Source organism: Argentina silus, assembly GCF_951799395.1.
Source record: "Argentina silus genome assembly, chromosome: 18".
Classification (NCBI taxonomy): Eukaryota; Metazoa; Chordata; class Actinopteri; order Argentiniformes; family Argentinidae; genus Argentina; species Argentina silus.
Genome location: NC_139672.1, coordinates 16,379,216 through 16,402,728, shown reverse-complemented (window position 1 = coordinate 16,402,728; position 23,513 = coordinate 16,379,216). Strand labels below are relative to the sequence as shown.

At 46.0% G+C, this 23,513-nt stretch overlaps 2 protein-coding genes across 2 annotated transcripts; both read right to left on the bottom strand.

Moving 5' to 3' along the window:
* Positions 1-245: 245 nt before the first annotated feature.
* On the bottom strand, positions 246-3,162 carry trdc (T-cell receptor delta constant). Its single transcript, XM_083689757.1, has 5 exons — positions 3,120-3,162; positions 2,136-2,420; positions 1,595-1,666; positions 1,319-1,427; positions 246-1,186 (listed from the first exon to the last, which is right to left on the bottom strand). Coding segments are annotated over exons 2-5 (360 nt in total). The 5' UTR covers positions 2,314-2,420; positions 3,120-3,162; the 3' UTR covers positions 246-1,185.
* A 1,646-nt stretch (positions 3,163-4,808) lies between these two features.
* On the bottom strand, positions 4,809-22,845 carry smg7 (SMG7 nonsense mediated mRNA decay factor). The gene is made up of 22 exons (XM_083690345.1): positions 22,748-22,845; positions 21,727-21,758; positions 21,175-21,292; positions 20,721-20,853; positions 20,307-20,478; positions 19,773-19,844; positions 19,480-19,630; positions 18,917-19,052; positions 18,525-18,687; positions 16,867-17,026; positions 16,419-16,489; positions 15,882-15,942; positions 15,014-15,133; positions 14,134-14,563; positions 13,595-13,736; positions 12,734-13,182; positions 11,737-12,114; positions 10,000-10,086; positions 9,462-9,618; positions 8,862-9,032; positions 8,292-8,449; positions 4,809-8,147 (listed from the first exon to the last, which is right to left on the bottom strand). The coding sequence occupies exons 1-22, from the start codon at positions 22,771-22,773 to the stop codon at positions 8,034-8,036; spliced, it is 3,501 nt and encodes a 1,166-aa protein (XP_083546471.1). The 5' UTR covers positions 22,774-22,845; the 3' UTR covers positions 4,809-8,033.
* Positions 22,846-23,513: the final 668 nt, after the last annotated feature.

Here is a 23,513-nt window from a genome sequence, read left to right as displayed (position 1 = left end):
AGTTTGGCCACTAGGGGTCCTGTTGGTCCATGTGCAGTGTGTCACATGTGATACTGTAAATATAACATTCATGACCCATTCAAATAACTCTCAATCAATCGTGTGTGTGTGTGTGTGTGTGTGTTATGATGATGATGATGATGATGATGATGATGATGATGATGATGATGATTCTAAGGACTTGAATGTGGGCCACACTAGCAAACATTCCAAATGCAAAAACACTGTTGCACAATTTACCTATTTATTTATTCACTTAGTTACATTTTTGGTCCATATACCTTGAATGTCTAAAAACTGCAATAGCAAAAGCACATCTTCATTTTGCATACACGCTGAAAGGTCACAACAATTAACATTTACATCCACCAGGGGGCACAGTCAGCTCAGATTGTAAATGCATGTTACTTTGTGAACCCGAGTCAGAGCAACTTTTAACCTTTTAGCCCAGTGTATCTAAACCATCCCAGTGACGTCATGGCCATCGTCCTGTTCACATCATTCAAAATCTTAATCGTTCACTTCAGAAAGACAACGATAAATTCAAAACATGTAGACGATAGATGCTACCAGATGTTAGAACATGTTTAACTGAGATGCATATGTTAAGTCTATTGCAAATGCTCGCGTAGGCTACAAACTGAAAGCCTTAAACGTATTAAATGCAGCAAACAGCAGTTGCATTAGAATGGACAGGTGGGTTTTCAGAGCGTGTCTTGCCTTCATGGCGCCTCAGTGCGCGTCTCAGTAAAGTAACTGATCCTGCTGTTTCCTGGAAGCCAAGGTGTTTAATAGATCATTATCAGACCTGTTGGTTAGGCTGTTCTCAGGGTTTTAAATTACAGTTGAAGCAGTGGTTTGAATCCCCTGGTGGCAGGCTCAGTGGATTTAGAGACTAGTGCAAAGCATCAGCAACCTATTCATACTGTAACTCGATTGAAATACAGCAGCTTACAGAGTATAGTTTGAAATAATAATTTTAGAATATATGAATAGAATTTTCACTTCATATACTGTTTGATAAAAAGTTGCAGTTAAAGATATAAAATAGATCAAGAAAATATCAGTAGGCTTTAAAAACATACATACTAATCTGAAATCACAAACATGTTTTTCTAGTTTATAATCAGTCACCTGACCAACCTGTACATATATGAAAATCAATCAGGACTCCAACTTAAAAGATCTGTAAATAGAGAAGACGTGAATTGTATTGATATGATGTCCTAATATACAATATATTCTAACAACCACATTCTAGCAAAGTGATGTAAAGTTGTTGTTCTGAAGCTGTTAAGTTGTTATAAAGTGCACTTACCAGTAGAAGACCAGGGCCCTAACCGTGAGGAGCGTATTGAACGCCACTGCCTTGGTGAACACTATTCTCAAGCCGTATACAACCAAGGACTTGAAGTTCATCTTTGAACCTGAAGGAAGAAGAATACAGTGAATGTTCTGTTTTTAAATTACATTACTTTTTCTAAATGTGTGCATCATAAATGAGCTGCAGTTTTTCTGCTGGTGAAGGGGTGGACTTTTCCACTGAGTTTGATTTGTATTTCTGTTGTTATTAGGAGTGTAAATGTTCACCAACCAGTTTGACGATGCGTGGCAGTACTGTCGTGGGCTTCGACTTCGCAGATGTTTTCAACAGCTACAGGCGCAGCTGTGGTGCAACAATATCATTTAATCATGTAACGATTATAAGGCGTTATTGTTCATTAACAACAGCGTTCATTACAAATGTCTAATTTTGTATGGAGACAGTTTGAAGTTATCTGGTTATATTTCTGCCCTGACTAATACAAATATCTGCACATGATTGAGACAAATTCTGCTTTAATTTGATTATTAGTTTCATTACTGTTTACTTTATCTCCTTGTCATGTGTAGTATTCTTCTGAACTATGATCTGAGCAGATCCACACAAAACTTCAAGGTGTCACCTATCAAATGGAATCCTGCTTTTGCGTCTGATCATCATATTTCTAAAGTTATAAACAGTTTAGTTTGGGTCTGTTTTTATGCGGAAATTAGTCAAATAGAGCATAAAGGTTAAGAGGTTAAAGCCAGGGTGTTATGTAAGATATTACAGTAGCCCTATAGATTATTATAATAACACTAATAAAACACACCTGTAACAACCTCATCGCCTGGTCTCCGAACTTCAGACTTCGGGTCGTCTTTCATCCGACAGAGATTTATGATGTTTTCGGAATACCCGGCATAGAAGTAGGTGTTTGTGGTGTGAGAGAGGGGTGCCGTGGCCGTGGAGAGGGAGACGTTTTCGCCATTCCCCAGGGTCAGATCCATGGACAGAAGCCGGGGATAGAAGCCGGCGGCCAGACATACCTCAGGGTCCCCGCTTTTCCCCCCCAACGGTCTCAGGATGGACAGGGTTGGTGTGACAGGACTTCTATCTGGGGGAATTAATAACGCATCCTTATTTCAATGTTCAGGTGACTTGACGGAGTCTATATTCTTCCGTGACATGGACAATTTTGACTGTTGCTAAATTCAAAATGTTTTTTTTAATAGAGTTTTATTGAATTCTATTGAATTATGTGTCCAAACATGAACAATACATCCTGTAGATAATACTGTCATGTTTGGTCAAAAGTCAGTTATTGAAACTGTAGACATGTCTATGTACAATAGCGTGCCAAATTATCAGCTTAAATTACACAAAATTAAACATCTTTTAATACACAGAACTATTACAATCTAAATCATTATTACCATTATTACACCATCGTTAATTCAGATGAGAATCACTGAGATGACATATTTTGCACAAGAGAGAGACCTTCCCAAGAGACAGAAGACTCGCTGGACGACTAATAACTAATAATATCAGAATACTATTACATGTTGCACAATTAAAACAAATTAAACATGTATCATCTCAAGTATGGTTTAGAGGTGGCAGAGTCTCAAAACATAGATTACACATATTATACACAAATATCCCCTTTGGATGACTGGCACTCGTATAACACACTCACTCTCATAAAATCTATATTCAATGCCTTATGTTCTTTACTATTCAAATAGTATTTCACAAATTGTTTAACATCAGCAATAACATTTGAAATATTGGAAATTAATTAATTACTTACTGAATTGAACGGTGAGACTGATGGCTTTACCGAAGATCAGCTTATCGTCACAGTGATACACTTCCTAGCAAAAACCTCTGAGATGTCGAATGGATGATAATAGACTTTAGGTCACATCCAAATACAGCTTAAGACAAAGCTACAGATTGAGAATGTCACACAGACAAAGTTTGATGATTTTTAAATCATTCATAATCAATATCATAAAGAAAATACACTTTTTGTACACTGACCTGAAGTGCCAACCCAAGTAGCATTGTAGCATTGTAATATCATCAAGAGAGGGTGGACTAGCTACTTGGCAAAAACGAATTTCTAATTTCTCTTCGCAATATTTCATGTTTAATCCTTGATGGCGTTGATGTTCTGAAGGTAGAAATCATGTGTGAAGTTTTTGTAGAGTACTATATGACTGTTTAGTGAGAGAACGTGGTACAACCTACCCTAACCCTAACCCTAAACCCTAACCCTAACCCTAAACCCAACCCAAACCCTAACCCTAAACCCTAAACCCTAACCCTAACCCTAACCCTAAACCCCCCAAGCAGTAGAGCTACTGGGTGTTCCTGGACGGACAGTTGGTATTTCCTCATTTGGTATTTTCGGAGGAATGTTTATCCAGTGTACTGAACATGTATATTGATACAGATAGACTCGTAGTGGATTTTATCTCTGCGTGCAAATGTCCTCAAAAAGAGTATACTATTCTCTCAGCCTGTCGGTTGACGTTCATTATGATGCAGCAGGTTTTTGTACGGGTACTACCCTAGCTTGAATCACTGTGTGTTCCATCCACACTGATACACTGCACAGCAAAAACTGTACAATAGGTTTTCTATTGTTGAGACAGACTAACAGGTGACTTGTGCGTGTGGGAAGCTAACCTGAAACCACTATGGTTTCCTGAGTGTGTGTGGTTTGGAGGGGTGGGGGGGGGGACTGTCTGTGAAAGTGATAAGCCTGCTGGTGGAGGTAGAAATCAGAGGACAGATCAGTTGCCTCTACCCCCACCAGCCAGCCGTTTCTACATTAGGGCAACATTATTTCTCAGTCAAAAATCCACACATTGACTTCATATTGAATCAATCAATGTCATAGTTTCTCTAAAGGCACCTTACAATATCGGTACAATATTCTGTGTAGCGTAGTTTCAACTCACTCTGTAGTTACATTTACGGCATTCAGCAGACGCCTTTATCCAAAGTGACTTACAACAAATACATCTGTTTAAGTAAGTGAATCAGTAGTGACTGCTAACCCCAACCCTAGAGACCTCTTCACCCCCACTACCCCCCCTGTACTAACCCTAACCCTAGAGACCTCTTCACCCCCACTACCCCCCCTGTACTAACCCTAACCCTAGAGACCTCTTCACCCCCACTACCCCCCCTGTACTAACCCCAACCCTTGAGACCTCTTCACCCCTGTACAAGTTCTCTCCTGTTAATTAAAAAATAAAATAATAATAATAATTAAATGCCTTCTGGCATTACGACTGCCAATGGCCCCTGGTGTGAGCATTGATGACTTTGTCTTATGATGACTGATGGATAGATGATTCACTTACTTAAACAAATGTATTTGTTGTAAGTCGCTTTGGATAAAGGCGTCTGCTGAATGCCGTAGATGTAGATGTAAAATGCAGTGTAATGCAGACTCATGATTGTCCAGACACAAGGAAAGACAACAGACAGGGAGAACATGGTTTACTTTATTAAAGGCATATCTGATTCCGCCGTCTCTGAATGTCTACAGAAAGACAAAACACAAAAAGCTTAGAACAAAAGCTCATCTCCAAATGAAACATTCCACCCCCCACCCCTACAACATCATCATCATCACCATCCTCACTAGAAAGTAAGAGGACCTCCACCTCCCAACAACAAGTGATGCATTCTGAACGCCAAATCCTCATGCAGAGTTTTTAAGTGATTCTCTCCTGGGTACTGAACTTGAACTCGGGACACAGACAGTGCTTGGTGTTGGTCAACCGGTCTGGGAACTGTTAAATGCTGTCTTTTTTTTGTTGTCATTTTCATTGCCTGTCAAAATGTCCCCAAACACAGGAACAAAGTATGGAATGTCATCTCTGACCAAAGTGTCGGGTTCTGCTATCAAACATACCTTGCTGGTCAAGGTACAACAACCGAAACACACGTCATTCAGAATCCCTGACAATGAACAGATGCAGGAAAAGGAAACAGCCAAAATTTCCAGCAATGTTCCCGTGAAGCCGATTATTATTATTTTTTTTTTAATAGCTTCCGACCGAATTTGTTCCAACATCCAGTCCAATCTCGATGGGGTTTTTTTGTGTTTTTTTTTTTTGTGTTTTTTTTTAAATACAATTTTTCAATGCAACAGGAAAAGCACAATCACGCTGAAAATAGACACATCATTTAATGTTGGCTTTAATAAAATGTTCTCTACATGAAAAATAAAAACACGGTTTTTTTTCCCCTCTCATACAAGATATTCAGCCTTCATATACCTTTCAGAGATACAAAATGCCTGGTTGGTGGCTAAACCTTGACGAGAGAACCACTGTAGTTATATACTCATGTTTCTAACCCCTATCCAACAGTGACCCCCCCCCCCCCCCCCTTCTCTAGCCTTAACGGATGACAATCTACAGCTGTAACCTCTAACCTTTGACCAGGAGAGCCTCACGGTCTGCTGACTGTTCCACAGTGGTTCACTGATTCTCTCTACTCGTCCTCTAGGGGACACGTCTGCTTGTCTATGCTCTTTATTGAGGTGTCCTCAGCAGCAGAGAGGGAGGGAGAGAGAGGGAGGGAGAGAGAGTCATCCATCCATCCATCCGGCTTGGGTGTTTCAATTGTGACATCACGGAGGAAGAACTCTCAGCCGATTACAGATTCTAATACGGGTTTAATGCCGGCGTCAGAGGACTCTCCGTACCCCTCAAATCAATGGGATCAATATCAGTTACAAGTACAAGTAGAAAGCGGAGCCTGAATAGGCTCGACAAGAACACCCAGCTAACTCTCCAGGGCCTAGGACTCCAGCTAGCTAACCACTACGTATCGTACGAGAATGAAACCATGCTCTACTGGATAACTGTTGGTGATTATAGCAGTGGTTGAAAATCAGAGGATAGTATACCATATAACGTTCCCTCTCACCAGTGCTGGGACTAGTATTGGGGGGGGGGGGGGGCGGGGGGGGGGCTTCCCTCTGTCCCAGCCCAGCTTACTGCCCGTCTCTCCTGGCTTGTTGTGCCCTATATTGCTGAGCCAGCAGCTTTGCTGGACCCGTTTGCTAGTTCTCATTGAATGACAGTGCCAACCATGATAGTAGTAGTAGTAGTAATAATAATAATAATAATAAAAAAAAACGAAAAAAAAACAAAAAAACACTGACCAGGCACAAAGAGAGCCAATAAAGCCACTTAAAACTATTAAAAAGGCAGAAACATCAACAAAATAAACAGTTATGCAGGTAAGCTAGTTACATTTGTTTTACTCAAAGAAAGATTGGTAAAGAGAGCAGAGAAGGGGATGGAGGAACATATATAAATATAAAGGATCCCCCCCCCCTCCTCCCCACCCCACATAACCAGTAAACTATTTGGACATTTTTTATTTTTTTTTACCCAATATTTCATAAAGCTAAAACTGCTACGAACAAATCACAAAATACAGTATTCTAGTAATTGATTGCAATCTCCATTGCATCTAGTTAATAATAGTATCCCTAAATCTATGTATTCTTGTCTCCTCATATCTCACATGGGTTCTCTGCTTCGGCTGAGCTAACGTTGCGGCGGGCTAGTGAGACGTTCCCATCATGCTCCAGTGTCCCGGGGACGCGCCACCTCAGGAAACATTTACAGGAAGAAGTCAGCAATCTGCAGTCCAATCAGCAACCTGGAAATCTCATCTACTTAGCATAATCTTGCTCCTGCATTCTCTAACGGTTCTCTGTGCACGGTAAGAGAGAGGCACGCCTTGTTGTTGTTTACCAACTGTGGTGGCAAATATAGCTGTTAACAACTCCATTCATTCATTCGTTTGTTATCCAGCTACAAAGAGCTGCCCCTCCTTCTCCTCCTCCTCTTCGTCGTCGTCCTCCTCCTCCTCCTCCTCCTCCTCCTCTTCCAAGACAAAGAAAATTAATCATGAGTTCCGAGTTCCGAATGATCAGTCTTTCTTTTTTTTGTTGTGTTTTTTTTTCACCACGTACGTCTGCCTACCTTCTTAGGCCCACCTTGGCATCCCCTAAAACACCCACACCTCCACACACACACACGCACGCACACACAGCCTTTGCTCTCTCTCGTACAGTAGGCAAATCATCAAGACTGGTGGGTAAATCCACGCCGAGGACAGCTAAAAGGAGCTTCCAGAGGAGTCCAGTCGAGAGACGTGAGGAATCCCAGTGAGTGAGGAAGGAGGAGGGGCGGCAACGTTCCCCGCGCTCCCTGGAAGGATCAGGAGGCGTCGGTCGGTCGGTGGGCTGGCTGGCTGGCTGGCTGGCTGTCCGTCCGAAAAAAAAGGTTTTTCAGTTTCCCCTCGCAAACGTAAGAATCGCTGTCAGTTCCCCGGCAGCAGATCTTTACTTTCCCCCGCTCGTCAGCAGCGCGGTGTGGGAGGTGCTTGCACGCCCTCGTTGCCGTGGGAGGCTCAGAGAGAGAGAGAGAGAGAGAGAGATAGAGAGAGAGGGAGGGAGTACAGTAGGGCTGCACCGTTCCTCGTTGAGCCGAGGGGGGTGTTTTCTGTCAGCCGTTTTCTGTCAGGGTCGTCGATCGCCCGATCGCTGTTCCCCAGCCTCCACGTTGGCGGTTTAATTCCGTTTTTTGGAGCGTGTTTTTTTTTTTATATACCCACTTCTCCTTTTCTTCTTCTTGGTAATTCGCGGTAGTTCACACGGGAGCCCGGCGGCCGCCGCCCCTCAGTGTGGCGGGTTCATGGCGCCGTGACCCCTCTGCTGCTTCTGCTTCTGCTGCATCAGCAGCTGCTCCAGGGCCGACGGGCCCGGCTGCATCATGGAGCTGGACCAGATGGACTGGAGACGGAGACAACAACGTTACCGTCGTCAACAACAACAATGTGACACTGTGTGTGTGTGTGTGTGTGAGAGAGAGATTTTGTGTGTGTGTTTGTGAGGGATTGTGTGTTTGTGAGAGACTGTGTGTGTGTGTGGTCCTACCTTCAGACTGTCGAGCAGCACGGTGGAGGAGTCCTCCATGGGGGTGTCCTGGGCGGACCAGGAGCTGCTGGGCGTGCCCCCCTGGTGCCAGCTGTTCTCCTGGGCAGAGGAGGAGGACGCAGCCGGCAGGTAGTCCAGACCAAAGCCACTCACCGCTCCTGATTCAACAACACACAGTGTCAAGTTGTTTACAAGGGGGGGGGGGGGGGGGGGGGGGGGACGACAGGTTTATTGAGGAGAATCTCTGTAGATTTCATATTAAAAAAAACGTAATAAACGAATTATATACAATCAACGATATACAGTCCATGTTTCAATGAATGAGTGACATCCGAAAATGTCTAGAAAAGTATAAACACGATATAAACTCCCTGAATGAATGCATATTGAACAGCATAACAATATCTAGAGAAGTATTTGATTCATTGACATGAAATGAACCATGAAAGTTTCTAAATACAAAAAAAATAATTTGAGCCGTTTTAGTTCATTTGACCAAATTTTCAGAGGTTAATAAGGGATCACACACACACACACACACACACAATTAAGCGTTGACGCTGAACTCACCGGTCTTTTCCACCTTCCAGCGGTCGGCCATCCTGCGGTCCCGGCTGTCCGGGGTGCCTATGGGGCCGAAGTTAGAGAAGGGCATGGAGCCGTGGTTGTGCGTGGGCGGAGAGGAGGGTAGGCTGCTGGGATTGGAAGAGTGGGGGGACTGGCTGGCTGGTGTTGAGTGGTCTGCCGTGAGGAAACCATGGTGGAATGATCAGAAGAAGAATGTGATTTCAGGTACTGAGAATTTTCTGTCGTCTCGAATACGAGATGCTCAAATATCTCAAATACAGAGGTTCGTTCATACGGTACGGCTGATTGTGTTTAAGTGAATACGGGGGGGGGGGGGGGGGGGGGGTTGTTGTGAGGTTGATGGTGTGTGGAAACCAGACTTAGCTTCAAATTGTTATTGTTTTCTTTCAAATACTTGATTGAGCCTGGCCTGGAGTGCCAGATGGGCGGGGCTTGGAATTATAGAACTGTTCCATTGGTTCCAGTGCACCAGGCAAGCTCAATCGAGCACAGATAAAGTATTTGAAAGAACACAAACACTATTGGAAGCCAGGTCTGACAACGAGGACAGGCGTAAGGGGTCAGATGAAGGGAAGTGGGTACCTGAGCTGGCAGGAAGGGAGGGGGACCACGGAGTTCCTTCAAACAGGGAGTAGAGAGAGGGCTCCTGGTGCATCATGGGTACGTCAGGCTTGGGGTTGGGTGCCATGTTTTTCCCGTACGCCTGGCTGAAGATGCTGTTGTTCTGATAGGAGCTCTCCTGAACCAAGAGACAGAGGTAAGACATCGGCCAAGAACCGAGGCTACAACGTAAGATCCTGGGCTCTGGTTGTTGTTGCCTTGTCTTAAACCTCTAGAAACAACAACAACAACCCCCCCCCCCAAAAAAAACTGCCACTTCAAAGTCAAATGATCAAAATGCCGTACCCGTTTCAGTAACAACATTAACATGGCATTTCAAACATCACTGGAAGTCCGGGAACCACAGAGCCACAGACAAAAGGCTGACTATGCAGAGAACTCTAACTGTCGGCCCTGAGACGCAGACTGTGCACTATTGTCTGTACACAGCAGTCAGAACAAGCCTGGAGGACGAGCCTTTGGAGAGCAGGCTTACCGCCGCGTCACGCCGCACACTGACCTGGATAGGGAACCCAGACAGGGGCAGGAGAGACGACGTCTGGCCCATCACCTCTGGCCCGCTCTCCATTCTCGACTGGTTTGGCAACTGCAAGAGATTTCACAAGGAAGACCGAATCAGAACGCGTGTTGCTTCATCACGACGGGATCTGATAAATGTCACCGGTTTATTCCGTTAGCAAACACTTGACGGGTGTGAGTGGATGCCTGTCTGCGACACATTCAGGTCACACTCTCTGTTCAATATGATGTTCTGGTAAATGTGTGATTCACATCTCATAATGTACAAAACATTTACATAACGTTTTTTTTGAAAAAAACACAAAGCACAGCAGCTGTTCACTACAGGCCAGGTATGAGAGCTGATTACTGTTCATGTACAACATGGAAACAAACCACACAATCATATCAACATATCATACCTCTTCCCTGGAATAAGTACATAAATAAATACATAAATACATCATTGACTAGACTTTAGTTTTGAGTACTATAAAAAGCCTTACTGCATTGAAATGAGCCAAAATCACTCTCCTACAACATTCTGCTCATTTCAAATAAAAACAAAAAAGATGGCCGACAGTCAATGGGATGTTTAGGACGCTGTTAAGCCAGGAGACAATTCATTATCATATATATATGAATTATGATATGTAATATTAATATAATTATAATAATATCATATAATCATATATGATATGTAACATAATTAAAAAACTAAAAAGGAGGGAAGACTAGTACATACAAACATGTTTCTTCCTGGGCCGGTGCTAAGAGGCCCGGCCAAGGCCTGGTAGAAGTCATGAGGCTTAGTAAACACCAGTTCCTCCTCCTCCTCAAAGTCTGCTAGACTTTTTAACAGGTCGGGAGGTAGAAGTGGAGAGCTCTTGTTATCCTGGTGAGAAAGACCAAGCAAGAAGGAAGGAAGGAAGGAGGGAGGGAAGGAGAGAGAGAGAGAGAGGAGAGAAACAGAAGAAAGGTAAGCCAGGAAGAAGATAAAGGTTGGCAAAAGGATGTATCCAGAGATAGAGAGAGAACTGTACGATCAGGTCAAAGGTCGGATCGGCCAACCAGCAACCAAGCCCTGTCCTAACTGGTTGGTTCTGGTTTAACCAATGGCAAGCCCTGTCCTTACTGGTTGGTTCTGGTTTAACCAATGGCATGGCTGTGCCACAACACACCAAGTAGGAGGTACAAGTCCCTGAAGCAGAGCGACGTCAGGAGAGACAACAGAGAAAGCAAAAGGTAGAAGAGAGCCGGGAAGGAAGAGTATATCACGAAACTACCCCTAATCACTAACAACCCCTCTCCTATTCTGTCTCTCCATTTCTTCATGAGAGGAATCTCAAGTCTTTCCTTGACTCTTCACATCATCTGCCCTCGCCGCCTCCTTCTCAAATCGCATTGGAGGAGAAGGTCGGAGGGGAGGAACCTCAGACCGTCTCCTCCAATGAGCTTTGAGAAGGGAGGCGAGGAATGAAGGAATTTCAACAGATTTGGCGGCAGTGATTAGCTCACTTGGTGCCGAGGGTGAATAAAGTCGCCCAAATTGTCAACATTCTAGAGTGCCACGGGTGACTTTATTCACCGAAAAATGCATAAATTATTATGCTTCATTTTGCAGCCACTCAAAGTATTGTTGCTAGGTAAACACCACCATAGAACACTCGGCACTCTGGGTGGTGAGCGTTCTGGAATTCTTTGGCAGTTGGTGAGTTAAGAGGAGTTGAACACCCACCTCGTAGGGGGGTCCTCTGGGTCCTCCACCGTCCTGGTCAGGACAGAAACCCTGCCTCTTCCCCATCCTCTCACCCCCCCACATGGGCCGGTTGTCCGCCAGACGGTACGAAGCCTCCCGGTAATAATCCTGCATCTTCACATCCGGGTACTTCATCTTCTTGTCCATGTTGGGGGGCTGGGGCTGTGGGGGCTGCATGGGGAGGGTCTGGAGGGGGTGCTGCTGTTCGAACATCTTCAGGGGGTCCTGGGGGGGCAGGTAGTAGGGTCCCGGCTGCTTGACGGGGGGCATCTGCATGGGCATCTTCTGCAGGGAGGGGGGGGGCTGGGACTGGTGCTGGCTCCACATCTGGCCGGCCTGCTCTGACACCTGCATGTACTGGTGAGCAGAAAGACAACCAGGCTTAATAAATATACAGCGTACATTTCTCACTGACTCTCACACACTGTAAACACTGCCTCTGTTGTCGACAAGGTCATGGATGTCTCTCCTCATGATGAGGAGATGAAGAAAATGTTAAGCAGTAACATCGTCAGGAGGCAGAATATGACGGCCAACAACATTGAGTCCTGTAAACGACCACTTCCCTCTTCACACGAGAGGACATCATTGGTTATTCAATTCAATCTGGCCAATCCAGAATCACTGTATAATCTAATACATTCAAAGCAATTGAATAAACCTGATCCATCCCAGAGGGGATCTCGTAACAGGCAACAACCTGTGAACAACCTGAAAGATTTTCCTAGACTTTGATTGCTGCTTTTATTATTTATTTCTATATATTTACATTTATTTATTTATTTATTTATATGTAATTCATTTATTCTTATTTTTTACAATTGTATCTTTTATTTTATGCACTTTGAGATAATTCTTGTGTAACGAAAATCACTTTATAAATGTAATACATTATTATTGTTATCATTATTATTACTACTACTACCTGTTATTACTACTACCTGCTACCTATTACTACTACTACTACTACTACTACCTGCTGCATCCCGGGGTGGTGAGGGGGACTCTTGCCAAGCTGTACGGGCTGGACAGGCTTGGTGGGGGACTGCTGCTGCTGCTGCTGCTGCTGCTGGTGCTGGTTCAGAGCCGCTTGGACCTGCAGCTGGACCGACTGCTGCAATGCCTGCTGGGAAACAGACTGCTGCATGGCCTGCTGGGAGGGCGTCTGCTGCTGGCCCTGGGGGGGCTGGCCCTGGCCCTGGGGGGCCCCCGGGTTCATGGCCCCTGGCCCAGACGGCCTCTGCTGGCTGTACGGAATGTGCGATGGTTTCCCACCTTGCACCTGGGCGGCGTTCTGGGAGTGGGAGGCGGCAGCGGCGGCCTGCAGGAAGGGGGCGGGCACCGACACGCCCGTGGAGAAGGTGAAGCCGGGGTTCATGGAGAACGCCACGGGGGGAGGGATCACGTAGGCTGGGGGAGGGAAGCCTGAGACACACACAACAGACTGGGATTACGGACTTGACCTGACAAACAGGTCATAGTTGTAATTCTTACATTCAGATAACTTGAAGCTTACCGCAAAATACTAAAAAGCGACTTTAGTGCTCATCAAAAGTGGGATTAAGTTCAGGATTTCAGGACTTAATCTGTGTCCAGGGAACCTCTCCTTCACATTTAAATGGCTCAATCTAAGCCCTGTGATCCCTCAAGGTTTCTCTGAGCGTAGCTGTTTAATGTGTGATTTTGTCTCCCTGGATATTTCTTCTCTCTCATTCCTGTTGCCAGGTACTTTGTTCCTACAGGGCTCTTTTGTGAAAGAGACTCGGGTCTCAGTAAGATCTCCCTGTGTAAAGAAAGGATAAATAAACATTTAAAAAGCTGTGTGAGTGTTGTGTACCTGGTCGGCTGGGGAGGGGAGGGAAGGCTCCAGGGTGGTGGATGGGGATGAACTGGGAGGAGCATGTGGTCTGGGTCTGGGTGACGGGGGTCTTCCTAGTCTCAGACACAGGGGTTTTCCTCATCTCACACTGGGCTTTAACCTTCAGAAAACACACGAAAATGTTTAGGTTAGCAAAATAAACGACGAGACCAGGTCCCGATGGTCTACTCTGTTCCAAAGGTGTGGATTTATGCACTCCCCCCACGTGGAATGGACTGGTGTAGGAGATATGGACACCAGAGGAGGCAGGAATCGGAGGACGGGCTCACTGTAATGCACGTGTTTGATTCCATTCCTCATTCCATTCCATGCATTGCAATGAGCTCGTCCTCCCATTTCTACCTCCACTGCTGGACACTCCCTCAAGACCACGTTTACACCACCAAAACCCCCCAAAAAACAGCAGCAAAACATTAAAAACATGATCAATTGTTGACAGCCAAACATCATCATTTTACCTATTTTTACACACACACACACACACGTCATCACGTTACCTGTTTCCCGGCGTCAGCAGCTTTTTCATGACTGTTCTTCTTCACCTCGCTCTTCCTCTTCCCGTCCCTCTTCTGCTCCCCCTTTCCGGGCGCTCCGGGGCCCTTCCCGAAGTCCCGGCGCTCCTTCCCGCTGCTGCCGGCCTCTTTCTGGTGGTGATTCCGACCCGGCTCCCTACTCTGCTCCCGGGGCTTGATGTTCTCCTTGAAGGTGACCACGGGCCTCTCCCCGCTCTCCAGGAGGCTGTTCTGGGTCTTGCCCACCGACAGGACCGACTTGAGGCCCATGTTGCCCTCGTTGGGGGTCTGCTCTCCTCCGTTGGAGGACTCCTGGAGGACGGGGGCCTCCTTCTCCTGCGGCTCCTCCAGGGCCAGCTCCGGGATGTCGGTGATGAAGAGGAGCAGGCCGTCTCGCATGCTGATGCCGATCAGGCTGGGGACGCAAGGGACACGGTCAAACACGGCTTCATGTTGACGTGTCGTCATAAACACGCACTACAGACGGCACGCTTAAATAAAGAAAATAGACGCTAGATTTAAGGCATAGCAGCAGTCATGTTGGACGCCTACTGTTTGATTATACGCTTATTATACACAAGATTGGTGTTGATGGAGCGATTCCTACTCAGACTTATAATGCAATTACCAGCGACAGTAAGAAGTATAACAACTAATAATGCGAAAAATATAATAACAACAATAATGAAAGTAAAAATTGTGTTTCAACAGAAAAAATGCATACTCTTCCAGTGAGCTAGACCCTAGTTCCTATTATAGTGCAATGGGGTAAACCACTACTAAGAGTAGCGGTATAACAGTTGTGGTATAACAGTAGCGGTATCACAGTTGCGGTATCACCGTAGTGACAGGAGGGACATCTCACCCCGGCTGGTGGTCTGCCACCCACTTTCCCAGGCTGATCAGCCTCTGGTGGCGGGCGCGGACGGGCAGACCCTCCTTGTCCAGCGCGATGCCCTGGTGGCCTTTAGTGAAGTCAAGGGTCCTGAACACACAGCATCACAAAAGATCAATCAATTGATTTGTTGGTGTCACTTTTTACTGGTCACAAAGTGCTTAACAGACCAGGGTAAATACAAGGCAACACAGAAGGTGACATAAAGACATTGAGCAACATAGGTAGTGACAATCTTCTGCCGTAGCCTGAAGACCCGTCTCTTCAGGCTACATCTTGACTGTCCCTCCTAAAGACCTCTTCATCCCACTACCCCCCTGTACAGTTTCTCTACTGTAAATTGGCCCCTGGGGTCCTAGCATAGATTTGTTGACTGATGTATACAGCGCATTCGGAAAGTATTCAGACCCCTTAACTTTTTCCACATAACAAAATGTGGAAAAAAATGAAGGGGTCTGAATACTTTCCAAATGCACTGTAGATGATTCACTTATTTCGACGAATGCACCTTGTTGTAAGTCGCTTTGGATAAAGGCGTCTGCTAAATGTCTAAAATGTAAATGTAAAACGTAACAAGTGCTGAATTTGGATTCTATTCCCCCCCCCCTCTCATCTCGGAGTGTGTCCTCCTTCACTCTCTACTTGGATTGAGCAACGTTCTGTTGTGGTGTTAGCACAGGCTAGACATGAGACGGTGTCCACCACATTCCTGACAGAAATCCATTCCTTTTAAACATCCATTAGCGGGAGTGAAGGAGGGCACACTTAGGCGATAAAGGGGAAGTCGTGAGTGTCGTAATCAAAGCCATGCTGAGAGCAGAGGAGGGTGGGTCCGTACCGTAGAGCGGGCCTCAGAGCCAGGAACCCCTGCAGCTCAAACTCCTCTGGGAGAGGCATCACTGAAACACAGAGGAGAGACATTGTTTATCTCTACTACAGAGCGTTGGTTAGGGACCGTTGTCGGCAGAAATAAAAAAAGAACAGGGAGAATTGTTTTACAATCAGCAGCAACAAAACATGACAGATGTAAATACAATATCACACAGATTTAGAGGCATCAAGGGTGTCAGAATTCAAGACGGGAATTCTGCCCAACACTGAGAAGCACGTTATATAAATACAACATCAGACAGATTTCCATGGATAAGGGGAGGGCTGTGTGAAAGGAGGGATGGAAACGCCAGGGGAGACGGAGCAGAGGGCTGCTTTTTTTATCTTCTTCTTTTGCCCGTATCTTTCTTTACCACCGGCCCCGCTGCCCACAGATCCACCGGCCCACCGGGAATTCTCCCGGTGCTCCAGATGGCCCGTCCACCTCCAGACGCAACCGATAAATAGGCCCCAAAATCAGCCTATCAAAGCAGGGCTTTATTACCTGATGGACAGGTCACATCTTCTTCCTTCGGCTGGAAACTGTTCAGAATGGACACCAGCCAAGGCCAGACACTGAGGAGAAAGGAGAGTACTTTGTCTCATCATACAGCACGGAAAGTTCAAAAGCAGTTCTTTTTCATAAGTTCTACTGCCCTTGCTAAGATATAAATGAAGGGCCAGAAATCAACAAACAGTGACATATACGACAGTAACTACACAACACCATACACTACAGTAACTACACAAACACTACAGTAACTACACTACAGTAACTACACAAACACTACAGTAACTACACAACACCAAACACTACAGTAACTACACAACACCAAACAGAGACCATAACTAAAACATGACACCTGGAGGGCAAACATTGTCATTGAGAGAGAGAGAGAGAGAGAGAGAGAAAAAGAGAGAGAGAGAGAGAGAGAGAGTGAAAGAACACATACTACTGTCGTTTATCCACAGCGCTGTCCTGGAAGGCGCTGGGTCTCAGTTTGAGCCAGTCCAGGGACACCTTGATGGCAGGCAGGGGACACTCCCCCATGATCTCCTCCCCACGGTTCTTATTCCACAGCGCCCTGCTGCACATCACACCCAGGAACGACACTGTGGAGGAGGAGGAGGAGGAGGAGGAGGAGGTTAATAACTCAGTTAGTACTGCCAAAGAATTCCGGAACACTCACCACCCAGAGTGCCAAGTGTTCTATGTGGTGTTTACCTAGCAACAACACTCTGATTGGCTACAAAATGAAGCATCATAATGTATGCATTTTTTTTGGGGGGGGCGAATGAAGTCACCCTTGGCGCTCTGGAACGTTGACAATTTGGGCGACTTCATTCACCCTCGGTGCTAAATGAGTTAAAAAACACCACCGCTGGTGCTGAACCATCATAAAAAGGGAAGCGCAAAAAAAAAAAATGCAGTGAGGTTTGCGACGAGACAGCAACAGGAAATAACAATCTGGATCTGAGCACAGCCGGCGTCTGTTTAAACCTCTGAAAGTGAAACGGCCGAGACGGAGCGGTATCGTCCACACACGACTAACTAAGATCCCTGCATAGCAACAAAGGGAGGCTCAGACACGTGGCAACGGGAGAGGGAGGCTGATGGAAGACAGTTCCTGAGGTAACGCTACTGTGGTACCTGACCTGCTGTTAGATCTGATGTTTACTGTACATGAAACACCACTCCTGCACGTATGAACACCACTCCTGCACGTATGAACACCACTCCCGCACGTATGAACACCACTCCTACACGTATGAACACCACTCCTACACATATGAACACCACTCCTACACGTATGAACACCACTCCTACACGTATGAACCCCACACATGTTTCCATCCAGTATGGGAGTCCATCTGTGACAGCCAGGCTGAATGTTAGAATGTCAGGTCAGCTGTGTGGACTGGACCGTGGCTGTGCTCAGTACATGAAAGCAGTAACCTATTTTCAGGATAAGAAATGAGCTAATATAATATAATAAAATACGCCATTTAGCTGACGCTTTTATCCAAAGCGATTTACATCGCAGTGAGCGCATGCATTTTTCAGTGTACATGGTCCCAGCGGGAATCGAACCCACAACCTAAGCGTTGTCGGCGCCGTGCTCTACCAGCTGAGCCACAGAGGACCACAGAGCTTACATTTCAAGCGGTGGGGGAGGTCATAAATCTGACTTTATAATGTCCAGAGAGAGTAGGAACTACTTGTCGCAGTTCGATGTTGAAAGTCCACTAAAAGGGTATTACCGGGGACGGGGGGTATCTTGGAGGAAAGGGATACCGGTTTGAGAATTCGAATACCCGCTGAAGCCTTCCATCAAAAGCCCCTGGCCACACCAAACTATGCGATCTGTTAATCACGGACTGCGGCTGTTAATCGTAGGTTGAGCCAACGGTTTCTCTATGGGGGGGGTCATCCGTTGACGGACAACGAAGATTACAAGGGTCTGTCCGTGTCCGTTTCATACGCTGTGGCAGTTGTCAGGGAGGCGTATTAGAATTCTCAAACCGGTATCCCTTTCCTCCAAGATACCACACCACCCCCCCCCCCCCCCCCCCCCGGTGTGGCAGTTGGCAGCAGGGGGGGGACACGTACTGAAGAGACCCAGGAGTTGAAACCAGCTGAGCTGCTCATCGGAGCTGTAGGTCTGGTCCTCTCCCTCGTTGGCCAGATCCCTCAGGTGGTGCAGCTCGAACAGGTTGATCACGGTGATGTGGACCAGCTGCTGGGAGCTGAACGCCTTCTGGAGAATCAACCTCTGGAGGAAAAACAGAGAGACATTTGGGTTAAAACACGGTCAGAACCGAAGTGGATTGTACTGTATGGTGGTTCTCCCTCAATAAAGCATAAAAATAAAAAAAAAGTGTTACTTTCCGTATGTTTCAACATCATGATCACCACTTGAATTTGATACAAAAACCAACTGATATACCTACTGTGTCACATCTACTAATACAGCCATCATCATCACACCCGCCTATGTTTACCTGAAACTGCTCCTCCAGCTTCTCCCTCAGGTTGCTGAGCTTGTCCAGGCTCTTGCTCAGGTAGACATGGCCGTGGAACTTGATGAAGGCCTTGATGAAGTCAGACACACTCCACTTGGTTTTCACCTCGTCACGACTGGAGGGAGGAGGAAGGGATGATTAGAGAAGAGGGAGGAGGAAGGGATGATTAGAGAAGACAAACAACTTCTTACTTCACCTTGATCTATACAGGAAGTCTGACTGGGGTCAAGGGACCGCTTTTACCAGGCAGCCCATTGGCCAAGAGGGCAGCGTCAGTAACGACACAGACAAGCAGACCAGACAGCCAAGACGCCAGACACATGATCATACAACTTCAGCTACTTACAGAATATAAACACTTGAAAACAAGATGGCTGACAGACACTAAACATCCGGTACAATAGACTAAATACAATCAAGCTGCTCATTCGAGGATGTAAACAAAGGATTCAGCACTTCATTCTGCAATAAAAAAAGAAACCCCTTAAAACGGACGTTGAAGCGAAGCCAAGGGGAAAATCACAGGCTGGATAATAACAAACCTTTCCAGAGATTTGGACAGGGCCTTCTGCAGGTTGGTGGAGGCGGCGGGGAAGGGGAACTTGACTGCGATGCTCCTGCAGTAGTAGAAGATGGTGGTGAGGTGGTCCCCCTTGGAGGACGCCAGGATGGCCAGCTGATTGTAAGGCTGACCTGTTTCAAAGGAGGAGAGAGAGAGAGATTGGCCAGAGAATAGCATGTATGATGACCGTGTGTGTGTGTGTGTGCGTGTGTGTGTGTGTGTGTGTGTGTGTGTGTGTGTGTGTGTGTGGACATTCTCATAACGTGTGTTTACCATTTGAGGGAACAAGCTGAGCTGCGTGCCTGTAGTAGGACTCCGCCTGGCTGGTTTGGTTGCGATATCGCGCTGAAGAGAAGACAAAATAACATTAGCATAAGAACCCCTCATAGCACTGCTCAGGCACCAGGGTCACTGTTGACTCACTTGTTTATTTCTTCATTCAATCCTTACCTTGCCAACAGGTAAGGTGTCTGAGCATTATCATATTGTAATTGTATGTTTTTATTAAAATATGTTTTCAGGGCATTTCTGCTTTACTGGGATAGAGATAGTAGAGGTTGACAGGAAGGACGGGAGAGAGAGAGAGGAGGGATGACATGCAGGATATGTCGATGGCCAGAATCGAACCAGGGACCTTGCGATGATATGCGCCTTAGTGTGCTACGCCACCGAGCGCCCCCGTAATTGTATGTTTTTAGTCATCCAGAATATGTATTTATTTATTATTCGGTAAAGCGCATTGTAGGGCATCTGCGTGTATGAAATGTGCTGTGTAAATAAAGTTTGATTTGATTTGAAAATGCTCACCAATATCCCCCAGGTGGACGAGACAATGCTGGCAGATGTAAGAGCAGGAGCTGGGTTGGGGTTTCACTATGGCGCTGGTGATGGTCTGTTTATTGCTTATAATCCCAAGCTGAGATGATTTCACACGGCAAGGCAAATCCACGTTGAACACCGTACACAGCTCCTGTAATAACTGGGAGAGGGAAAGGAGGAGGAGGAGGAGGAGGAGAGGAGAGAAAATAAAGTTTAGCTTCGTCTGCTGTCATTCATTAACCGCCAACAGGTCAGGTGTGCACAGGTCAAGACATACCTGTTCTAATAAAGGTAACAGCTTGACCACACAGGACGACATCTAACAAGCTGGTTAATAAATAGTGTTGGCCCACAAGTCATGTTTCCGTAGCGACGTGACACAGTACAGCAGCCGCAACTTACTTGTGTGTAGAATCCACTAGCTGCCTCGAGAAACAAGGACAGGTTGGCCTGCACTTCACTTCTGTTGGGGTTGGCTCTGTTCTTAGCTTGACTCTGTAGTGTTGTTATTTGATTCTTAAACGCATGGTTCCAGCTAGGGGGGGGGGGAGAGGAGGGAGGGGAGAGGAGGGGAGCAGGAGCAGGAGTACAGTTTGAAAATCAATCCTATAGAATTCTGCAACAGGAAGGTCATTAGACTAGCATCATAACTACTGAATGAGAGACAGTGTTTTGATGCAAGGTGAATACCTCAGGGTCAAATATCGGTGAATAAAACAGGAATAGCTATAACATCACACACCATACACACACCCCTGTGACCTCCAAATGTGTTTTTTCGATAAGAAGACAACAAAACAATATGCATTGTTAAGTTATGGCCTGGTCCTCTAATGTAATATGGAAAGGGTCTTACAGATCTTGCTCCACTTTTTTGTCCAGAGCATACTCCAGGTCAGTCACCAGCATCTTCTGATACAAGTCCTGAAGAGCCTGTCTTGACGTCCAGACCTCTGCTGCTCCAAGCTTAGAATCTGGGGGACATGGTGGAAATAGGCTACAGCATAGGCATCCCCCAGTGTCTTCTAAAGGGCTAGACTACACAATACTACATGGAAAACTAATGGGATCCTTTAAAAATCAAATACAATAATAAAAAAAACAAATAAAAAAAACATAGGCTTTATCCTCACTCACCAACAACAAAAAACACACATTTCCAACGCCATGGGATTAATATCCCTATTGCAGTGCTCCGAATTTAAAATAAACCTGAATAAGCAACACCTGTCTCCAGCTCTGGTGGTCATTCAATTTCACAGAGTCAGGAGAGGATCCCATACAATGCAAATCTGACAGCAAACCTCGAGTGTGTATTTTCTGCTTGTCATTGTCTGCAGGAGCTGTGAGCAAGTTCGCCAATCAACAAAGAATGGAACCAGCAAGGTGGGAAAGGTGTAAAACATACCTGTCATGTCAGCCTTCAGGGCCTCTCCCTGCCTGCTCGGATGTAAACAAAACAAAAGAGAGCATAGCTATTGGCGAAGTCACTGCAGGTGGACCCACAGACACATACCACAGACACACACCACAGACACACCACAGAGCAGACAGACCTCTAGCCAGCTGTAGCATTCTATACACATGATGACTGTACAACATGAATATCAAAATATGAAAAGCTACGTTGATGAGAGAGAGGGGGGGGGAGAGGGGATCGTCTGACACTATGCTTCAGATTCTCAAATAGGATAAAATAGCAAGCTAAAGTAAAGAAAGCGTTAACAGAATGTGATAATTCATTTGAAGTTGAACGATACATTTAGGTGGTAAATAGACTATCCAAAAGACGTCAATGTGACACACAGCACAGGCATGCAGCTAACAAGCTAGCCAGGTAGATAGATAGATAGATAGATAGATAGCTCACACATTGTAAGGCCAATGTTTCTAACCATTAACTATTGAATAGCACTGACTATCTAACAATGTGGACAAGAGCTTGCCTGCGAAAATAAAGAGTGTGCAAAATAGCACATTATCTGAGTGTTGCTTCTTGCTACTACATGCGGCCTCGTCTCACACGGCTACAGTGCTGAAGCTAACCAGCTAGCGAGCATGCTAGCAGTGACAGCCCGCTCGGTAACTGTCAATACACAAACGTTGGCTCGTTTCTGTTCGATAATGTTCAATTGTACCACAGCATTACATGTCAACATACACACGACTAGACGAGTGCAAGGCTTCCACCCGTTTTAGCTCCATATACCCGCTGCTGCTCACTAGCAGCCACTGGCTCCGTTAGCGAGGCTCAAACAACCCGTTTTCTTGTTGTTGTGCGTTGCTAGCAAGCGTCCTTAGCCCGCTACGCTACGCTAGCTGGCTAGCTAGCAACCTTACGGCGGGACCAAACACACAATTTACCTCCTCGCCGATAACACGAAACGGATCGGCGAAAACGGATGGAAAATATTTCGTTTCGAATTTACCGTAAATATTGGCCGCAGAGGTTCATCCTGCCCGATCGCCGGCCTTCAGACAACGACTGGTCCAGAAGCAAGAGCTACTCCCGGCGCCATATTGTTCCTCTCTCTATCCGTCACTTAGAGCCACCGGCCCAAATGTACACACACCACCCACAACAGCAGTGGGTGGGGGGGGGGGTGCTGTGTAGGTGTAGACTAGTGTAGTCTGATCAGTGTGACAGCCGGCCCGGAGGTTATGGACATTGGAAAGCAAATAGCCGCATCTGTGATTGTCAGGGGATGATATGACATGGTAAGGTCAGTGCTAGTGCACCGTGATGAAGGAGGATACCTATCACAGGCTCACAGCACGTGTTTTTTTTTTTTTTTTTTCGCAAAGCCTAATAAATGGTGATGATGGCACTGGCACACCAGTGGCAGGGCACAGGTGTGTGTGTGTGTGCGTGTGTGTGTGTGTGTGTGTGTGTGTGTGTGTGTGTGTGTGTGTGTGTGTGTGTGCGTGTGTGTGTGTGTGTGTGTGTGCGGTGTGAGTGAGTGAGCGCACTCTAAGTGCCATGAAGGGTCCAGAGGGCTGTAACACACTTTCAGATAAGAAAGCTGCCTGACAGCCCCGTGATCAGCATCCTGCACAGAAATCGTACTGCAAAGAGGGGACAGTGCAGGGATGATCCCACGGCTACCACCAATGTTTGCATCAGAGCTCGATATTATGAATGTGTTATTGGCAATGCTTAATTGAACCAGCAACCTTGTGCCTACCACCTGTAGT